The sequence below is a fragment of the Capra hircus genome, chromosome 10 (assembly GCF_001704415.2).
Source record: "Capra hircus breed San Clemente chromosome 10, ASM170441v1, whole genome shotgun sequence".
In the NCBI taxonomy this organism is placed as follows: domain Eukaryota; kingdom Metazoa; phylum Chordata; class Mammalia; order Artiodactyla; family Bovidae; genus Capra; species Capra hircus.
The window spans coordinates 74,690,580-74,713,495 of record NC_030817.1 but is presented as its reverse complement, the minus strand read 5'-3'; the positions used below and the strand labels follow the sequence as shown (position 1 = coordinate 74,713,495).

The 22,916-nt window shown below is 39.3% G+C and overlaps 1 protein-coding gene across 4 annotated transcripts in view; it reads left to right on the top strand.

Moving 5' to 3' along the window:
* The window catches only part of SLC12A6 (solute carrier family 12 member 6), a 90,748-nt gene that overhangs the window by 29,320 nt on the left and 38,512 nt on the right, over positions 1 to 22,916 (top strand). For 3 of the 4 annotated variants that reach the window (XM_005685449.3, XM_018054503.1, XM_018054504.1), the window contains one exon: positions 22,213 to 22,257. The exons of the other annotated variant lie outside the window; for it this stretch is intronic. In XM_005685449.3, coding sequence (XP_005685506.1) covers positions 22,213 to 22,257 — 45 coding nt within the window. The remainder of the gene's footprint in view (positions 1 to 22,212; positions 22,258 to 22,916) is intronic. 4 annotated transcript variants of the gene reach the window in all.

The window sequence follows — 22,916 nt, the reverse complement described above, 5'->3', positions numbered from 1 at the left end:
TATTACTTAGAATAAAGCTAGAAACACAAGTCTGTTTAAAGAAAAATACTAACAAAGGTAGAGCATAGACATGAGCAAGATTGATATAGTTCCTAAATAGCATAATTTATATTGATCATTTTGAATCCTCATACACTGAATTGTATCTCATTTCCTTTCCGTTGTGTTCTTTAAGCTTTTCATGACTATCTATTTCCGTAGTTGTATTAGAAATGGTGAACCTGTAAGAGTCCTTTTCAAAAGCTGTCTTCATCCTTCCACCGCCACATTGCCTTTGTCCATATATTTCTCTTCATTTGAGTTATTTTCTTCTTTCTGAACCCACCTGCCAAGGCAGAAGACATAAGAAATGCAGGTTCAGTCTCTGGGTCGGGAAGATCCCCTGGAGAAGGAAATGGCAACCCTCTCCAGTATTCTTGCCCGGAGAATCCCATAGTTCTAAACAACAAGAGAGTGCATGCGTGCTAAGTTGCTTCAGTCGTGTCTGACTCTTGTGACCCTGTGGCCTGCCAGGCTCCTCTGTCTATGGGATTTCCCAGGCAAGGATCCTGGAGAGGGTTGCCATTTCCTTCTCCAGAGGGTCTTTCTGACCCAGGGTTTGAATGCATCTCCTGCATTGGCAGGCAGCTTCTTTACCACTAAGCCACCAGGGAAGCCCTTTCTACTGCCTGTCTGCCATTAAAAAATTGCACAAACTCACATCACCTCAAGAACAGGCTCATGCTCATTTCCTCCTAGGTGACTTGCCTAATCCTCTACCCCAGCTTTGATTATTCCATCATTCAGTATCCATCACCTCTCAAATATGCTTTGCATGTGCTTTGATTTTTTTAAATTATATTTTATCTCTTCCACTGTGTTGTATATTATATGAGGATGAGGGACAGTGTTTTATTATGTTTTCAAAATGCTATTTTTTTTTCTTATGGAAAATTTCAAACTCAAAAAAGTTCAGTAACTTTCTGTTCATTTCCCTTACCTATTGTTCTTTTTTATTTTTAGACATTCTTTATATCTAGGAACATCAACCCTTAGTATGACAAATATTTTCCCAGTCAGTGCTTCTTTTGAAGTTTTATTGATGTATAATTGGAATAAAATAAACTGCATATATTTAAGGTATGCAGTTTGAGCTTTAACATGACACTCCTATAACAGTTATTATGTTTAAGATAATGAACATTTCCATCACCTCCAAAAGCTTTCTTCTGCCCTTTTATAACCCACTTAAACGTGATTTCCTGGTCCCCAGGCAATCACTCATCTGCTTTCTGCCCCTACAGTAGTTTGTATTTCCTGTAATTTTATATGAATGGAATCATATAGTATGTACTTTCTTTTGTCTGCCTGCTTTTATGAAACATAATTTGAGACGCATCCATCTAGTCAATATCCTTTAAAATCCAACTAACATTATGATCTACCTTATTTCACAGAACTTAACATTTAGGGCAGTAGTTGAACATGATACAACCCACAGATGTTTAGACCTCACAGAGGCTTTTTAAAGCATTGACTTCTTGCCAAGATTTAAATGTTTTTAGGATTAATCTGTAACTAGAACTTACTTTTCATAGAGGGTTTTGGGAAGGTGAAATCTCCCTATCCCTCTGTTACTAATTTCAACTTGTGTGTGCCACTCTTGAGCCAAATGACCCCTGGATGTGATGAACACTTAGAAGCAAGTGAGGCCTCAGCTCTGTGGGAGCTCTTTCAGGGAGAGCTGACCCAGGACTTGGTCCTCAAGGGCTGATCAAGATCCTCAGAGTGAGGATACGAATGGCAGATCCAGAAAAAGAGCTTGTTTTGGTAGAGATCCATGGACTCCCTTAATGGAAAGAATGGGAAAGAGCTAGCGGACTGTTACCTCCCTGTCTCTGAGTCTGGGAGATGTAAGGAGACCTGAGAGTCGGCAGCCTTTCTCCTGGGCCTCAGTGAGGCTGGTGGCTGGCCTGCCCTACCCATCTACTGGCGTAGAGGCTGCTTTGCCTTTCTGTTCTCTTGAGACCGCTCCCACTTATGATGCTCCAACAATGAAACCTAAGCCCCTCTGAAGCAACGTAGAAAAAGAGCCCATCTGGGGAAGGCAGGAAACCAGAAAGAGGGAGAAGCCGAGAGTAAAGAGTGCAGCAGACCAGCTAAAGAGAAATGCCAGAGAGGGCGGGAACTGGAGTGCGAGGCAGTGGACAGCGGGCGCGCTCAGGGGGCTCAAATGGAGCGCAGAAGAGGCTCAGGGGGCAGAGGAGACGATTTCCCTGCTAAATGCTTGCTATGCCCTGACTTGCAATCCGTGCACATACACTTTAAAAAAAAATTCCACTAGAATATAAACATATAAAAGCCGGGTATTTTTCTCTTGTGTGCATTGACTGCTGTCAGTGTCCATGTCGAGAAGAGTCTTGTACATAGTAAACACTCAGTACCTAATTACTGAATAAAGGATTGAATGAGTATGATCATTTATTGCCCTGGAAGATTCAAAGCCCAGAGTTAGAAATACAGATTGAAAAAAAACAATAATAAATTTGGAGGATAGATTGAGGATAGATAGGATAGGAAAGAGACTGGGAAGAGGACACCTAATGTGGCTAATACAAGTTACAGAAAAATGAATAAATGGAAGAGAAGTAGTAATTAAAGATATATTTTTAAAATTCCTGATCTAAAGATAAAGTTCATTGTGCAGATTGACATTCCAGGGAAGATCAGTGTTGTAAAAAACACACTTAGGCTTATCCAGGTAAAGTTTTGAACTCCAGGGATTCATTTTGGAGGCTTCCAGATTACAGTATGATATTCAGAATAGTCTGAGACTCACATCAGAATTCCAGTTCACAACAGTGGGAATTAGGAGACAGTGAAAGAGTATCCTCAGATTACCAACAGAAAAAGACTGTAATCCCAAATCCCCATTTCCAGTGAAAATATCATCCCCTCTACAAGGAGGAGCTATGGCATAAATGTAACTTTAGAGACTGTATTACCCACATAACTAGAGAATATTTAAGAAGGTTTTTAACCAACTAAAAGAGCCAGAGCACAGATCGCAAAATGAAAGGGATAGAAAACGTGGAAAATGATAGACTGTCTGGGAATGTTATGCTAAATAAGGACTCTAATCAAAAGGGACATACTTCAGGGAACAATTCAATAATATTTATGATGTAAAAGTACTAAATAAGTCTAAGCAAAACCTCAAAATTATGGGAGGAAAGAGCTAAGAGGTTTCCAGATGGAGATGAGGAAAGGAGAAAGTGCTAAATAAGCACATTTAAGCACTTTAATCATCAGGGAAATGCACATCAGAACCACAACAAGGGGCCACCTCACATCCGCTGGGATGGTTCTCACAAAAAAGATGGCCCATAACAAGCGTTGACAAGAATGTGGAAAAATTGAAACCCTGATATATTTTCGGTGGGAACATAAAATGGTGCAGACACTTTGTAAAACAGTTTGGCAGTTCTTCAAGAAGTTAAATATAGAGTTACCATATGATCCAGCAATTACACTTCTAGGTATATACTTAAAATGAGAATATATGTCCACACAAAAATTTGTAGAGGAATGTTCATTGGAGCACTATCCATGATAGCCCCAATTATAGAAATAACCCAGATATTGACTGATGAATAGATAAATGTGGTATATTTGTATAATGAAGTATTATCTGGCAGTGAAAACAAATGAAATACAGATCAGTTCAGTTCAGTTACTCAGTTGTATCCGACTCTTTGAGACCCCATTGACTGCAGCATGCCAGGCTTTCCTAACCATCACCAACTCCTGGAGCCTACTCAAACTCATGTCTATCACGTTGGAGATGCCATCCAACCATCTCATCCTCTGTCATCCCCTTCTCCCCCTGCCTTCAATCTTTCCCACCATCAGGGTCTTCTCCAATGACTCGGTTCTTCACATCAGGTGGCCAAAGTATTGGAGTTTCAGCTTCATCATCAGTCCTTCCAATGAATATTCAGGACGGATTTCCTTTAGGATGAACTGGTTGGGTCATCTTGCAGTCCAAGGGACTCTCAAGAGTCTTCTACAACACTGCAGTTCAAAAGCATCAAATCTTTGGTGCTCAGCTTTCTTTATAGTCCAGCTCTCACATCCATATATGACCACTGGAAAAATCATAGCTTTGACTAGTACTTTGTTGGTAAAGTACTGTCTCTGCTTTTTAATATGCTATGTTTGTCAAAGCTTTTCTTCTACAAGTAAGCGTCTTTTAATTTCATGGCTGCAGTCACCATCTGCAGTGATTTTAGAGCCCCCCAAAATAAAGTCTTTCACTGTTTCCATTGTTTCCCCATCTATTTGCCATGAAGTAGTGGGACCAGATGCCATGATCTTTGTTTTCTGAGTGTTGAATTTTAACCCAGCTTTTTCACTCTCCTCTTTTACTTTCATCAAGAGGCTCTTTAGTACTTCTTTGCTTTCTGCCATAAGAGTGGTGTCATCTGCATATCTGAGGTTATTGATATTTCTCCAGGCAGTCTTAATTCCAGCTTGTGTTTCTTCCAGCCCAGCATTTCGCATGATGTACTCTGCATATAAGTTATAGAAGCAGGGTGACAATATACAGCCTTGATGTATTCCTTTCCTGATTTGGAACCAGTCTGTTGTTCCATGTCCAGTTCTAACTCTTGCTTCTTGACCTGCATATAGATTTTTCAAGAGGCAGATCAGATGGTCTGGTATTCCAGTCTCTTTAAGAATTTTCCACAGTTTGTTGTGATCCACACAGTCAAAGGCTTTAGTGTAGTCAATAAAGCAAAAGTAGATGTTTTTCTGGAACTCTCTTGTTTTGGTGATCCAATGGATGTTGTGCCCGGAGAATCCCAGGGATGGGGGAGCCTGGTGGGCTGCCATCTATGGGGTCACACAGAGTCAGACACGACTGAAGCAACTTAGCAGCAGCAGCAGCAGCAATGGATGTTGGCAGTTTGATCCTCTGGTTCCTTTGCCTTTTCTAAATCCAGCTTGAACATCTGGAAGTTCATGGTTCATATACCGTTGAAGTCTGGCTTGGAGTCTAGTGCATGAGAGGACTGCGATTGTGCAGTAGTTTGACCGTTCTTTGGCCTTGCCTCTTTCTGGGATTGGAATGAAACTGACCTTTTTCAGTCCTGTGGCTACTGCTGAGTTTTCCCGATTTGCTGGAATATTGGGTGTAGCACTTGCACAGCATCATCTTTTAGGATTTGAAATAATAGCTCAATTGGAATTCCATCATCTCTGCTAGCTTTGTTTGTGGTGATGCTTCCTAAGGCCCACTTGACTGCACATTCCAGGATGTCTGACTCTAGGTGAGTGATCACACCATCGTGCTTATCTGGGTCATTAAGACTTTTTTTTGTATAGTTCTTCTGTGTGTGACTTCCCTGATGGCTCAGATGATAAAGCGTCTGCCTACAATGTGGGAAACCTGGGTTCGATTCCTGGGTCGGGAGGATCCCCTGGAGAAGGAAATGGCAATCCACTCCAGTACTCTTGCCTGGAAAATCCCGTGGATGGAGGATCCTGGTAGGCTACAGTCCATAGGGTCGCAAAGAGTGGGACACGACTGAGCGACTTAACTTTCAACTTTTTATGTGTTCTTGCCACCTCTTCTTAACATCTTCTGCTTCTGTTAGGTCCACCATTTCTGTCCTTTATTGTGCTCATCTTTGCATGAAATGTTCCCTTGGTATTTCTAATTTTCTTGAGATCTCTAGTCTTTCCCTTTCTGTTGTTTTCCTCTATTTCTTTGCACTGATTGCTGAGGAAGGCTTTCTTATCTCTCCTTGCTATTGGAAACTCTGCATTCAGATGCTTATATCTTTCCTTTTTTTCTTTTGTCTTTAGCTTCTCTTCTTTTCTCAGCTATCTGCTACAATATAGATGAACCCTGAAAACATTATGCAAAATAAAAGAAGCCCGTCACTAGAGACCACATATGATTTCACTTATATGAAATGTCCAGAATAGGCAAATTTATGAGGACAGAAAGTAGATTAGTAGTTGCTTTGGACTGGGCAAGGTGGCAGTGCAATGGATTATGGAGGGCCATTACACATTTACTGATAGTCAAAAGATCTGTGTATGTGCATGTGTGTATTCACAGACATATACATTAGAAACAGACTTCTTAAAGTGCAGTTTGTACGGGAGTTTCTATTTTAACTTCTCTGTATGTTTGAAAATCTAGAAAATGTTAAATTCAGCTTGTATTAAGCAATTATCTTTTTACTAGTGACGTAAAATCAATACAGGCTCTTAAAATATCAGAAATGTTTACCATGTTCTCTTAGTCTCCATAATGCAAAGCTTCAGCTCCTTAATTTCTTAGCTCTGTGGCTCCTTACAATTCGCATTTTCAAGTCAATTTTCATCCCTTTTTGTTAAGGAGGTAGTCTGTATTGTTGGGCCTTATTCTCCCAAAACCTCTAAATCTTTAAAAATGAAGAAAACATGAAATATGTTTTTCTACAGTACATGAAAAATAATTTGGATCATCCATAAAGCCAAAGAAGGACATAAGGAATCAATGATCCATTTTATTTTATCCTATTCTATTTTCTTTTCCTAATCTTTTCCACCTCAACTGTACTGTTAACACTTTTCAAAAGTTCTATGTGATCCTAGTTGAACTCCTTTCTTGAAGTTCCTCACAAAACTTAAAATGCTCATTAAGCACCCCCAACGCTCTATTTTCTTATATTCAGCATATGACTGCTTGGCAGTTGTTGTTTAGTCACTAAGTTGTGTCTGATTCTGCAACCCCATGGACTGCTGCATGTAGCTTTCCCTCCAAGGAGCAAGTGTCTTTCAATTTCATGGCTGCAGTCACTGTCCACAGGGATTTTGGAGCCCAAGAAAAAAATCTATCACTATTTCCATCTTCCCCCATCTATTTGCCACGAAGTGATGGGGCCGAATGCCATGATCTTAGTTTTTTGAATATTCAGTTTTAAGCCAGCCTTTTCACTCTTCTCTTTCACTCTCATCAAGAGGCTCCTTAGTTCCTCTTTGCTTTTTGCCCTTAGAGTGGTATCATCTGCATCTCTGAGGTTGTTACTATTTCTCCTGGCAGTCTTTATTCCAGTTTGTGATTCATCCAGCCTGGCATTCCGCATGATGTACTCTGCATATAAGTTGAATATTATATAAGTTAAATAAAGGATGTATTTCCAGAACACCTCTTCCCCAATTCCTACCACCATCTGTTTTGATACTTACCCTTTACCTTCTTCCTTCTTATCAGTGCTCATCTGTACACGATTCTGCAGAGATTCTCTTGCTGACTCTCTCTTTGAAAAAAAAAAAAAAAGATTTTGGCCATGCCACTCAGCTTGTGGGATCTCAGTTCCCATACTGGAGATTGAACCCAGGCCCACAGCTGTGGTAGCATGGAGCCCTAACCACTGGACCACCAGGGAATCCCCTTGCCTCCTCTCTCTTGTCCTTTCTACTTTATTTAAACCTTCTCACCAAGTATTAAACTGTCTAGTCTCTCTCCTCCACCTCTCCTTCTTCCTCCTCTTTCCTACCAGTTGTTGCTTACTTAGTCTCCTAAATATTTCTCAAGTCAGTCCCCATCTCCCGGCTCTCACTGTGACTGCACTGGTTCAGAATAAGTCCATTGTTATTTCATGTCCCGCCTCAGAAAGCTAGCTATTACAGTCACTACCAGGAGACGTTTTCTCTAATATATTAATTCATTTCATTCTTTATTTCCTCATTTACGTTAACCCCGTAATATCTCCCCACTGTCCACAGAGTAAAGCCTATACTGTTTGGCAGATCATACATATACCTTCATTATCTAGAATATCCGAACAGCCTTCTTATCTATTGCTCAAACATGCTAAACACCGTAGCAAATGTTCTTGAATGCCTTTATTGTTTCCACACGTTTTGTTTCATATTCCTGAAATGCTCTTTCCTCCAGTACCAAGCAAGCAGTTGCTCTTCTTTTGAAGACTGAGCTCGGACATCACTGCCTCCTTTGTGGCCTCTCTGTCATGCGGTGTGACGTGGGCACCCCCTGTGCTGTGCGTGCTGCGCTCAGTTGCTCCGGTGTGTCCTGCTCTGCAGCGCCATGGACCATAGCCTGCCAGGCTCCTCTCTCCGTGCAGTTTTTTAGGCAAGAATATTGGAGTGGATTGCCCTTTTCTTCCTCCAGGGGATCTTCCAGACCCAGGGATCGAACTTGCATCTCTTATGTCTCCTGCATTGCAGGAGGATTCTTTACCTGCTAAGCCATCCACATCCCTAATAAACACCTAATACAGTACTTTAAGCACCCGTTGTCATTAGTAATGCTTGTGTTACCCATGGTGCTTTAAGTCCCTTAAGGGCAGCTACTGCGTTTGTGCTTCTCTGTGTAACCCCCAGTGCCTGGCATATAGTCAGACACTTACAGGCGCTTAAGAAGTATTTGTGGAATTAATAGATTAATTAGGTAAAATATAATACAAGGCAGCATACATCCAACAGTTAAGAGGGAGATAAAATCTTTTAGAAAATTAAACCTCAGAGTAGGGCTAAAGAAAGAAGAAGCACTTTATTTGGACTTTTGAAAGATGTAGAAATCAGGTAAGTGGAGACAAAAGACAGGGAAACTTTCAATGACACGTGATACAGACAAAGATTCATGTGTCTGGAATCAAGGCTCAGGGCATTCCAGACAGTGTGGAGCAGAGGGTTCATGACTGAAAACAACAACCAATAAAGTTAGGGAAGAGTAGACTAGTGCTAGATTATAAGGGAACTTGAAAGCCAGGATTAGGTTTTTTTGGAGATCACCCTATAAGCCAAGGGCTTCCCTGTGGCTCAGAGGTTAAAGCGGCTGCCTGCAATTCGCAATTCGGGAGATCCAGGTTCAATCCCTGGGGCAGGAAGATCCCCTGGAGAAGGAAATGGCAACCCACTCCAGTATTCTTGCCTGGAGAATCCCATGGACGGAGGAGCCTGGTAGGCTGCAGTCCACGGGGTCTTAAAGAGTCAGACACGACTGAGCGACTTCACTCACTCACTCTATAAGCCAAGGGATTCAAACATGTACACTCAAATCTATTTATGGCTGCTTAAGCCATTAACCTCTGCTACCACCATCATTACCACTACCATGCCCAACCAGAAAATTCACAGTAGGAGTAGAGACAGAGCCTGCAAAAGGCAGCCCTTTCCTTTCCTTGGAGAGACTTGAATCAGCACCCCACATGATCTCAAAATATAAACAAGAAGTGAGAACAATCTGTCTTCTCTTCACAAAATGATTGGGCACTCCTGGCATTTTCACTTGGAGGTCTTTGAAAGTCTTTTTTTAAGCAATAAAGAAGCTGATAAAGGCAAAATTAATAAGAAGGAAAATGAAGGCTTGTTTGAGATGGGGAAATTGATGGCAGGGAGATTAATTAAACTATTTTAATGGTCCAGGCTATGAATAATGAGACTCTAATAGATGGCAGTGTGATGGAAAGAAGAGATTGGTATGGAAGCCACGAGTGACTGGATTTGATGAATGAGAAAGAGGAAGAACCAAAAGTTGGAAACACATCTTCTGACTGGTTCTGCTTCGTATCTTACCCAGTTTTTAAATCAATTTTTAAAATCTCCTTTCCTGTCAAATGAGTATATATTTTATATTAGGTACAATGCATATATGTATGGCAGTGACAGATTTTATTTTCTTGGGCTCCAAAATCCCTCTGGACAGTGACTGCAGCCATGAAATTAAAGTATCGTTGCTCTTTGGAAGGAAAGCTATGACAAACCTAGAGAGCATATTAAAAAGCAGAGACGTCACTTTGCTGAGAAAGGTCCATCTAGTCAAAGCTGTGATTTTTCCAGTAGTCATGTACAGTTGTGATAGTTGAACCATAAAGAAGGCTGAGTGCCAAAGAATTGATGCTTTCGAACTGTAGTGCTAGAGAAAATGCTTGACAATCCCTTGGACAGCAAGGAAATCAAACCAGTCAATCCTAAAGGAAATCTACCCTGAATATTCATTGGAAGGACTGATGCTGAAGCTAAAACATCAATGCTTTGGCCACCTGATGTAAAGAGCAGACTCATTGGAAAAGGCCTTCATGCTGGGAAAGATAGAAGGTAAAAGGAGAAGGGGACAGCAGAGGATGAGATGGTTGAATAGCATCACTAACTCAGCGGACATGAATTTGAGCAAACTTCAGGAGATAGTGGAAGACGGAGGAGCCTAGTACGGTCCATGTGGTCACAGAGAGTTGTATTTGACTTAACGACTGAACAACAACAATTATAGACTAAAATAACATTATATACCATTATAGCTTAGATATAGTGTATACCTGATATTGTATACAGGGATGTTATTAGGTGTATATTTCCCATGTTATCTCCAGAACTTCTCCATTAGCTGTGTCCTCGTTGTCAATCTCTTTGACTAGAATATCTCCCCTTGTCCATTTTCTCTCACCCATTCTGCTTTTTAATGAAATACCCATCCTTCAGAATTTAGCTCAGTTATCCCATTGACCATCCCTGATCACCATTTTATTTTGTTTTCCTTCCCTTTTGATTCTCACAGTATTTGTACCTATACTATAAGAATTATTTTTATTGTTTTCATAATCGTTCGCGTTTTCTCTCCAGATTATTGAGAAGAAAGGGTTACTACTGGCATCTTAGTGCCAAGCACAGCACCTAACACAGAGTAGGCATTCAGAGTATTGGTTAAACTAATAACAACCATCTAGAGACCATGCTAGAGATGCTTGTTAGCACATGGATAAACTACAGTGGCCTGGTTATAATTATATCTTCTTGGTCTCTGATAAACCTGGTATTCATTTCATTTGCATATTGCACCCTTGTTTTCTTACCTAAAATACTGCTTTTATTTTTAGATTTCCACACAGAGAATTTCAACTGTTTTTCATGTCCTTTAGATGTCTTACGACTTTTCCTAAGGGATCAACCCTTCCAAGCAAATGATCCCAGACATGTCCCGTATTGATTCCTCTTCTGTGATTTTGAGTTCTCCATGATTTTTAAGATTTTTAAAAGTTTTACTTAAAATTCCTACTGCACTCAATCCATGTTGCTCTTCTCCTTTGGAGCCTTGCAACACTAAAGGCAGTACCACAGATGATCAGCTATACCACCTTAGGCAATTCATTTCAGTTTTCTGAGTTGCTTTTGGAACACAGAAATAAGTCTTTCTTGCAGGGTTTCTGTGTAGGCTTGCTATAATGATAGTAGGAAAAATTTCCCTAAATTGAATCACTTGGAGACTACCTTTATAACCTTTCCATTTTTATATATCATTTTTGCATTATTTAATATTTTTTCTTACATTGAGCCACTGGTTTTCTGGTTTCCTTTATATGGGAAACTTTGTTACTAAATAAAATCTCAGCACGCTTGCCACTGTATAAATAAAATATAAACTAAAAATAGATGTAATATAAATTGTTTTAATTTTGCTAGATACCGTTGCCAAGCAGAGGCTCCGAGCCTGTTAAAAATGAGACATAGAGTTCTGAAGAGATGTTACAGACATTCTAGCACAGATGTAAGAAAATTCTATTTGAAAAATGCTTCAACTCCTGGGTAACAGGGTTAATGGTAAGGGTATAGAAAGAAGGTGGAGTGACATCCTGATAACCTGAAACCACAGATATAAACCTGCTGAGATGTTTAGAACAAATGAATTTAATAAACCTTTAGTATAAAATTATGATAAATATTTATGAGTGCTCATTATTTTTTTTTAATATTTATTTACTTGGCTCTGTCGGGTCTTAGCTGCAGCGTGTGGGATCTTTGTTGGGGTACTTAGGTGCTCCACGGCATGTGGGATCTTAGTTCCCCAATAAGGCATTGAGCCTGCATCTCCTGCATCACAAGGGCCATTCTTAACCAGTGGACCACCAGGGAAGTCCCTGAATGCTTGTATTCTTACAGAAGTAATCAGAATATAAAAATAACAAAAGTGGAATAGTATAGTTCCTAAACGTTTTCAGGTAGTAAAAATTAAACCATATTTACTGTCTTCCATAGACGATCTTTATCTCTTCCTAACATCTCTACCCGTTCGTCCCTGACTCTGTGTTGGATTGCGTAACCACGTGGGCTTCACTGTATCGTCTCATGCCCAGAATGGCAGAGGGATTCTTTGTTGAGTTTTTTATGTTGAATTTTACTCTTCAACAAAATTATGAGCTTCTTAATGTCAGAAACATCCTCATTCTTTTATTCCTCACAGTATCTAACAGTTTTAGGTGTCTTTAAAAAACTTCACCATCAGTCCTCCTCCCTCAGTCTTCCACAACTCAGTAAATGGCATCTCTGTTCACATAATTGTTGGAAAAAACTTTGACTCCTTTCTTTCCCCTTGTCCCATGTGCAGTCATCAGCATGCTAATCTTGTGAATCCTTCCACTGACACACACCCTGCATCTGATTACTTCTCAGCACTTCCACTACCACTGAGCTGATCCACACTACCCTTAGCTTTTCTGGGACCATTGTAAAAGCCTTCCAACAATTTTCTGCTTCCTCAACTTGCCTCCTGCAATCTGTACTCCAGCTAGAGTGGTCATATTAAAATACATACCAAAACCTTCCAATGGATTTCTTGCTCACTCAAAGTAAGTCCCTACCGTGTCCCAACAAGGCTCCCCATGATCTGTGCCCCTGCCCCTGACACACATCCGTCTCTTATCCCACATCTTACCACTTTTATCTTGCTATTCTGTTGTGTAACTTAGCTTCCTTGCTGTTTGTTGAACAAGCCAACAGGTACCTGCTTCAGGGTCTTTGCACTAACTGTTCTCTTTGCCTGCAGTGTTCTTCTTGCAGATAAGTTGCTGGTAAATGTCACATTATCTGACAGACATTTTTTAGATTCAGTGTCTAAATTATAAATTAGCACACAAACCATCCAAAACACTAATCCTCTCTATTCTTACTCTGCTTTTCTTTTTTGTTTTCTTAATTACTCTTGACACTTAGCTTGTTTGTTTGTCTCTTCTCCGCTAACATGTAAGCTCTTTGATGGCAGGGATTTTATTGTTACGTTTCTAGTAGTTAGCAGTGTTTCACATGTAGTGAGTCATTCAGTCGTGTCTGACTCTTTGCAGCCCCATGGACTGTACAGTCCATGGAATTCTCCAGGCCAGAATAGCCTTTTCCTTTTCCAGGGGATCTTCCCAACCCAGGGATTGAACTCGGGTCTCCCGCACTGCAGGCAGATTTTTTACCAGCTGAGCCACAAGGGAAGCCCAAGAATACTGGAGTGGGTAGCCTAGCGCTTCGCCAGCAGATCTTCCCAACCCAGGCATTGAACCGAGGTCTCCTGCATTGCATGTGGATTCTTTACCAACTGAGCTACGAGGGAGGCTCACATGTAGAAGGTGCCCCCAAAATATTTATTGAATAGAAAAATGAAAAGGGCTACAAAACTGAAAGTCGCAGGAACATTACCTTTGAAGACTAACTCGAGCCCTCATTCCAGAAGATATCATCAGGCTCTCAACTTTTTCCATCTTCACTACAGTCCTAATCATACCTTTCTAAGATTTCTACAGTAGACTCCTAGTTGGTTCTCCCATTTCTACTCTTGCTCCTGCTACAATCCTCTCTTCAACCTGCAGCCTCCATCTTCTAAAAAGTTAATCAAACCTGTCATGCTGCTATTTAAAACCTTTCCTGCTATTTCATATCATTTTCTTATCATACTCTTTACCATACTCTGCAGTACTACAAGGTGTATCTGCTACCTAATTTTCTGACCTTTCTTTCTTTAGAAACCACTTTCCTCCTTTCTGTATTTTAGCCTCATTGTTTCGCAAACATGCCAAGCTTACACCCCTTCTAAGGCCTTTGTGTGGCTCCTCTTATGCCCTGCTTTGTTTCCTGGCTGTTCCCTCTTGACTCTGCATCCCTTCCCTTTGCAGACTGGCAAATGTTTGAACCTGCTCTTTGGAACTCCGGGAAGGTCATGGAGGCTGAACTGAAACACTCCCGTGCCCAGGAGCCCCTACAGGATCCTACTCGGTTTCAACAGTATCCCAGTAGATACTATTTTTTTGGTAGATACTTCTAAATATCTTTTAAAGATTATATTTCTATTACATTAAAAAAAATCAAAAAGGATCTCCTGATTTTCCTTTATGGGGTACACACCAATAGTAAATAACTAATGATTTAGTAACTTTTTGTAGGCAGTGTTTTACATTTCCATCTTATTACTTAATTACTTTGCCTAAAATTGCCTGATTGTTTCACCCATCTATTTATTTATACCCAGTTAATCACATGTGAATTTTTTTAGGTCTGTCTAGTTTCATTGAAGTCAGTTCAAGATCTATGTAAGGAGGATAGCTTTTTCAGATTTTACTTTATATCAACTTGTTTTCCCTCCTAAGTTTGCCACCACAATTAGAACTTATTCAAAATTGAGGCAGAATCTAATAAACGTGAATGTTAGAGTAATTGTTTTTTATTTCATCTTTAATCATCTTTACCTAATTTGGCTTATGATGATGGCTTATGATGATGTTGCTGCTTTGTTTTTTTTTTAAATTGGAATTGAAAAAATTAGAAATGTGTTAAGACTGGTGATTTCAGGTATTTGGTATCTTTAAATAACTTCTGCTGCTCTTGGTCATGCCTACTTCTTTTTCTACATGTTTAGGCAATAGTTTTTATTATTGATTGTGTTATTTTAATGAAATTACTGATTCTATCTTTAATGACTAAAATGTACAGTGATATTTAGATGCACAATGTAGATTAGCTTTCATTTGCTTCAAATTCTCTGCCAAGAATGGTAGATGAAATGATTATCAAAGGAAATTCAGAAAAAGACTGTTGCTATGGGCAAACTAAGGGAGATAATAAGACTTTTCAGAAAAACTGTTTATAGAGAAGCAGTTTTGCAAGTGAATACCACCCACAGTCATTTTTTTTTCTCTCTATTCTCTGAGGCACATGGCAAGAAATAAAATCTCTGTTCTTTACCATGTGCCCAGGATAAACCAAGTATATTGAGCAAGTATCCATTTTATAATACTACTATATCATCATAGTTCCAAGGAAATAGTTTCAGTTCACTTTTCTGATGCCATTTACCCATTGTGAAAAGGTACATGTTTCTGTTTTGTATTGAACTGCCCTTTTATCTGTAGAGTTTCACAGGCTTTTGTATATAATCTGGTTGTGTTATGACTTAGAAATAGCTTAATTTAGGAAGGCTATCAAAGGGTTAAGATAGTTACATTATTGGCAGATTGTTCTCATTACAGGAAGTAATTTGGTTAAAACAGATACCATTTGGAGTAATATTTAGGTCAACTCCCAGTATTAGGCAAACCTGGGTTGGGTGTGCCCTCGTTAGTGACACAGGCAGAAAAAATGTTGAATGGGAGAGTTCAGATACAGAACAATACAAAGGTGCCCAGACATATCTCAGAGCATTGTTGAACACAATTTGGATTACATGCCCAGAAACACCCTTCAACTTAAAAACCCATTTACCAATTGTGATTTTTTTTTTTTACAGGCATAGCTAGTTTCATTCTAATGGGTTCATGAACTTGTTTACTCCTAGATTTGCCCTTATTTCAGCTTTTACATATATTAATGAAGCATTTATTTGCAGGTCTTTGGGAGTTAGTCTTCATATTACCAAATAAGTATCAAGTAAAGATTGCCCTATGTTCCTTTAATTGTAATACATGAAAAATCTTGTAAAGAACTACACAGTAGACTTATTTTTACTCATCTTAAATACAGTCGTCCATTAGAATCCAGGTGGGATTGGTTCCAGGACCCTCCCCACTACCCTTGGAACACCAGAATGCTCAGATGCTCAGATCCTTTATATAAAATGGTGTAGTGTAGTTGGCCCTCCAAATCTGTAGGTTCCACCCCGCTCCCACCCCCATCCCTCAGAAATAGAGAACTGACTGTGTAGGAGAATGTTTAAGGGAGAAGTTTTGGCTTAACTAGAAAATGCATGTAATCATGTGTGCACATCTCAGAAGGCAAGAAAATATACAGTAAAGAGACTGGTAATTCTTTTAAAGAAAAAATCATTTATATACCTATTCCATCTGAGTTATCTGAGATTTTTTTTTTTTTTTCCCATAGATACATGCCCTGGCAATTCCAGATAACTTGTTTTAGGCTACTGTATTTTAGAACAAGAAAATTAGAATTACAGTATTAAGAATAGGTTCTCAAAATGTCATGACTGTATCTCCACCCTTTTTTTTTTTTTTTTTTTTTGTCATAATGTGGTGTGTTTGGTCATTCATTAACCCAAGCATTCATCTTGTCAGTTATATATGTTAAAATCCAAGGTTCTCAGCTTTGTTCTGTCCCAGCACAGCTGATGGATAAAGGCATTCCTATTAGTGACAGTATCTGGGAATCAGAGTCTTCAGAAGGATTGTTGGTATAGTTTTAGGAAGAAAATAGATGATGCTAATAACTTTTCTGCAACTTTTCCTTTAGAATCACTGGAGTATATCTAGATGATGACCAAGGCTCTTCTGGTTCTGAAATCATATAATTCTTTCTCTACTCTTCCTTTCATGTTATTTATATACCTGTTTTTCTATAATGATAGTGAAAGGTGGTTGCCATGAGCTGTGTACTACAATGGGATTTGTGACTTCCAGAGGAGAGGCTTTTGATCTGGGGCCAGAGACTAGGCTTGACCGCTTGGAGCTTTTTGTGTAACAGAATTTTATTCAAGTATAAAAGAGATAGGGAAAGCTTCTGACATAGACATCAGGAGAACGCAGGAAGAATGCACCTTGCTAATTTGTAGCAAGGCGTTTTATTTCTGTTATAAAGCTGCTAATCAGATAAGAGAGAGACCTCACGGCTGAGGGAGTTTCACCAGGCCCCTCTCCAACAATGGGCTTCCCTAGTGGCTCAGTTGGTAAAGAATCTGCCTGCAATGCAGGAGGCCTGGGTTTGATTCCTGGGTTGGGAAAATCCCCTGGAGAAGGAAATGGCAACCCACTCCAGTGTTCTTGCCTAGAGAATTCCCTGGACAGAGGAGCCTGGTGGGCTATAGGCCATGGGGTCGCAAAGGGTTGGACATGACTGTGCAACTAACTTTTACTTTCTTTCCCACAGTATGCATTTTTGAGATAGAATGGACAAGGTGTGTCATCCCCAGCCATAAAACAATTGGCTTGAATACTTGTTTGTTGAGCTATTATCAGCCCAAGGTTAGAGAAAAGCAAAAAGTTAGTCTTAGGCGGACATTCAGAAAACTAAGATCATGGTATCCGGTCCCATCCCTTCATGGCAAATAGATGGGGAAACAGTGGAAACAATGAGAGACTTTATTATGGGGGGCTCCAAAATCAGTGCAGATGATGACTGCAGCCATGAAATTAAAAGTCACTTGCTCCTTGGAAGAAAAGTTACGACCAACCTAGAGACAGCATATTAAAAAGCAAAGATATAACTTTGCCAGCAAAGGTCCGTCTAGTCACAGCTATGGTTTTTCCAATAGTCATGTATGGATGTGAGAGTTGGACTATAAAGGAAGCTGAGTGCCGAAGAATTGATGCATTTGAACTGTGATGTTGGAGAAGACTCTTGAGAGTCTGTTGGACTGCAAGGAGATCAAACCAGTCCATCCTAAAGGAGAGATTAGTCCTGGGTGTTCATTGGAAAGACTGATGTTGAAGCTGAAACTCCCAATACTTTGGCCACGTGATGCAAAGAGCTGACTCATAGGAAAAGACCCTGATGCTGGGAAAGATTGAAGGCAGGAGGAAAAAGGGACGACAGAGGATGAGATAGTTGGATGGCATCACTGACTCAATGGACATGAGTTTGAACAAGCTCTGGGAGTTGGTGATGGACAGGGAGGCCTGGCGTGCTGCAGTCCATGGGGTCGCAAAGAGTTGGACATGACTGAGCAACTGAACTGAACTGAGGCAGAACCATTTTGAAGAAAGGCAGAACCCAAAGCAAATACATAGTTTCATTAACATAGCTTAAGAAAAACATTTCCATAAGAAAAATGCATTGGTTAGCTCAAGGTCTGAGAAAAGTTCATGCAGAACCAGATGTCTACAACACAGAATTAAAATAAACTTTTAAATTTGTGTAGAGAAGAAAAAAGAAGTCTGCCACTTGCAGTTTATTTCCTCCTGCCACTTGGGGACCTCTGGCCTTCCTACCTGTTACCCTCTTATCTGGTGTGTGTGTGTGTGTGTGTGTACACACACCTCTGGCCTTCCTACCTGTTACCTCTTATCCGGTGTGTGTGTGTGTGTGTGTGTGTGTGTGTGTGCGCGCGCGTGCGTGTGTGCGCGCGCACCTCTGGCCTTCCTACCTGTTACCTCTTATCCGGGGGGTGTGTGTGTGTGCACCTCTGGCCTTCTTGCCTGTTACCTCTTATCCGTGTGTGTGTGTGTGTGTGTGTGTGTGTGTGTGTGTGTGTGTGTGTGTGTGTACACCTCTGGCCTTCCTACCTGTTACCTCTTATCTGGGGGGTGTGTGTGTGTGTGTGTACACCTCTGGCCTTCCTACCTGTTACCTCTTATCCGGTGTGTGTGTGTGTGTACACACCTCTGGCCTTCCTACCTGTTACCCTCTTATCCGGTGTGTGTGTGTGTATACACACCTCTGGCCCTCCTACCTGTTACCCTCTCATCCTGTGTGTGTATGTGTGAGAGAGAGAGAGCAAGCTATTGTGATATGTTAATATGCTATAGAACTGTTAGTCCTACTTTTGTCTTATGTACAAAAACAACCTATATTCTTTATTTAGATAGGAAATAAAACTGGTTTAAATTAAAAACAAATAAAAACTGAGAAATCATTTTCTAGCATGTTGGGGAAAATATCTTTTAAAAATTTGAAATTTCTCTTAAAATTGTGGAAGAAAATCTTCTCAAACTATATTATTAAATGCTCACATAGCATTTAAAACTTTAGTTCTAGGAATCAGATTTCTATCTTATGTCTTCGTTGATTATATAATGTAGAATATACTCTAATATATACTGTATACATCAGAAATCAGAATTTGTATAGTTTCTGATTGGTTCTGTCTGTCCAGGCTGCTTAGTGTTAGATTTAATTATGTATACATTTATATTTAGAAACACCATGAAAAGTATTTGAATTTTGTTTAAAATAGTAATTAATTTTTTGTATCTTGGACCTCTTTGGCAGTCTTAAATCTGTTTAAACCTAACAGGCACTCTAATAACTACCATAATTTCAAAGTAGTGTGGAACCTAAAAGATATTATGAGGTATATACAACTGCAATGTGATATGAAAATACCAGTTATTGTTGACAAAATCACAGGTAATTTTTTTTTAATGTAGTTTGTTGCCTACATCATATTTGGGCAAAATACTCGACTTCAATTAGAGGTTAGTGAAAATGAAGATGTAATTTTTTCCCCATTGTTCATAGACCCCTGGTCTAAAACTATTTTTTTAATATTATTTTTTGTTTTTTAATTTTTACAAGGTATTGTTGGTTTCTGCCATACAGCAACACAAATCAGCCATAATTATACATTCCCTAAACACATTCAAGAAATCCAGATGTAATTCTCTAAATCTCAAGAGATGTACTCTTTGAGGAAACTAGAGCTCAGAGTCTTTTCCTTATTGAGCTTTTAACGCTTTGCAAGCCTTTGAAATAAACAAGTTGTTAATTGGCAGTTGTCAGTATCTCTTGGATTAAGAACTTTTATTGTCACTAATTTTATCACAGAATACTGAAGAAATAGATATTTATAAAAGCCAGTTTAGTCATTTTATCTTAAAGTCAAATCCAAACATATCTCCTGGTAGTAATGAAGGCTTTACTTCTGTCTTGACTTGCAGCTGCTATGGCTACATATTCTTTGATCGTTAAAGAGACAGTGTAATTCATGTCATAGGTCCTGAATCATTCTTCTACTTTATGGGACTAATATTGATTGACTAAATTTGTGTGATTATTTTTTAGTTTACTCTTTATTATAGAAAAATATATACAACATCAAATTTGCCATTGTACCATTTTAGCCATTTTTAGTGCAGTGACGTTAAATACATTCACAAAGTTGTGCAACCATTACCAGTGTTTCCGAAGTTTCTCACCACCCCAAACAGAAACTATGTCTTCTCAGAATTCTCTGACTGTCCAGGGTTTAGAACTCCATGCTTTCAACTGCTGTGGGTGGGCCTGGGTTTGATCCCTGGTCGGGGAACTAATAAGATCCCACAAGCTGCACTGCATGGCCAAAAAAACTTTTTTTAAAAAGAAACTCTGGGACTTCCCTGGGGGTCCAGTGGTTAAGACTCACACTTCCACTGCAGGGGACACAGGTTTGATCCCTGGTCGCCCAGTCAGGGAAGTTCCACATGCTGTGCTGTGTTGTCAGAAAGAAAAGAAACTCTGTACTCTGACTTAAATGAGGAGGTAAACTGAGGCAAGCTAGAAAAGATGAGTTTATTCAGTGACAGCAGAGGAGTTGCAATTTGGGACAAGCAAACTGTAGTAAGCTATACATGAGTCTGGTCAAAGTTTAGGAAAGGTTGTATTTATGGGCAGGGAATGTAAAGAGGGGAGAGTTCAGTTTGAGTCAGTTAAAATCAAAAACAAACAGAGGCCAGCCTTGAAAACTTCCTGAGCAGACAGAATTAGTCTAGTCACACAAACAACACTCTGTTCAGCCCACTTTGTGAGAGTAACCCAGTTTGGATCATCTCTTGTTCATGCCTCTGGCAAAACTTACCAGGGTTGAAATGAGGCCTCTGATCAATCCCCCATCATCTGAGAAAATTTTGTTTCTGTAAGTCAGGCATTTTGGGGAAATCAGCCTCTTAGTCTTTAAGTTTTGTCTTCGTGAGGGCACATGGATGAGTCTTGCCATTTTATATGTTCCAGTTCTATTTTAGATTGAAATTCTTTAATGACTTATTAAATAATAACATCCTACTCCCAACTCCACCTCCAGTCCCCAGCCCTTGCTAACCTCTAACCTATTTTCTATCTTTGTAAATTTTCCAGTTTGCCCTTTCTAGATATTTCATATAAATGGAATCATGCAATATTTGTTCTTCTGTTTCTGGCTTTTCCCCCTTAGTGTAATGTTTTCAGGGTATATGCACGTGTGTCAGAACTTGATTCCTTTTTATGGCTGAATAATATCCCAGTGTATATAAATACAAATCTTCTTTGACATACAGTAGGGTTACATCCCAATAAACCCTTCCTAAATTAAAAATACTGTAACTTGGAGTGCATTTACTATACCTACCTACCAAACATAATTTAGCTTAATCTATCCCTGGTGGCTCAGATGGTAAAGCATCTGTCTACAATGTGGGAGACCCAGGTTCGATCCCTGGGTTTGGAAGATCTCCTGGCGAAGGAAATGGCACTCCACTCCAGTACCATTGCCTGGAAAATCCCATGGACAGAGGAGCCTGGTAGGCTACAGTCCATGGGGTCGCAAAGAGTCGGACACGACTGAGCGACTTCATTCATTCATTCGTCTTAAGCTCAGAACAGTTCTGCCCACAGATTGGGCAAAATCATCTAACACAAAGCCTCTTTTGTCACAGTGTGCTGAATATCTCATGTAATATACTGAATACTGTACTAAAAGTAGAGGACAGATTGTCTGGGTACAGAATTGTTATGGTTGTTTATCCTATTGATTACATGTCTGACTGGGAGTTGCTGCATGCTCCCCTGCCCAGCATCACAAGAGAATATTGTACTGCATATCACTAGCCTAGGAAAAGATCAAAATTTGAAATATGGTTTCTACTGAATGCATATTGCTTTTGCACCATCATGAAATCAAAAAATCTTTGTCAAGCCATTGTAAGTCAAGGACCCTCTGTACCACATTTTGTTTACCCATTCATGTTTGGAGGTAACTTGCATTATTTCCACCCTTGGCTGTTGTGGATGGCGCTGCTATAAACATTGTTCTACAAGTACCTGAGTCCCTGTTTGCAGTTCGTTTGTGTATGTACCATGAGTCACATGGCAAATCTGTTTAACTTTTTGAGGAAGCTGTGGGATTATTTTTTATAATAGTCATATTTTTATTATCCTTTCATTAATGTTTCTTGAGCATTGGTTTTTTTTTGCTTATTTCCTTGGTTGACTTTTGTTGCTGATTTTTAAGAAATTATTTGTTTTGTTCATTCATTTTTCTTTTCTTTTCAATTGTTTGTTTTTCAGACCCGAGTCAGAACTCCATCACAGGGGAACACAGCCAGCTGTTAGGTACAGTATTTCTGTGGGGACTCACTCTCTCTAAAGTCATCCTTTTCCTGCTTATACTAAGAGATATTATTCCCTTCTCTAATTCTATTTTCTGTACCCCTTTTCCACTTTTCACTCCTCAGCTTCTTTTCCTGCTGTTTCTATTCCCAACTTGGTAAGTTTTAGGAATCTATTCTGTAGTTGATTGTTAAGACTCAATATAGTTACATTAAAAAGTAATTTTACATGGTCTGTGCTTTTAATAAAGGTCTGTAAGAGTTAGAGCTTCTTTTTTCCAAGATAATTTTGAAAAGAAGATACAATATTCTGTAATATCTTGTGATCAGCTTCATTTTAATTCTCAAAAGTACTTCATGAACAGCACAGCCTTCATTCAGCAAGCCAAAGAAATTGATGTTCAAATTCCTTATCTGTGAAATAAGTTATGGAAATGAATTGGTTTCTTTTAGGTATCACTTACTTAAATTGCAGTAAACCTGTAATTTGATAAGAAATTACATCTTAAAACTGATGAATTTTTCAAATATAAAAACATACTCTGGAATGAAAGGAATTAATATAAAAAGTAAATAAATAAATAAATAAATAAATATATATATATATATATAAAAAATGCAGAGAGAGGTCCTGTAAAGTATCCCACCTCACCTCTGCTCCCC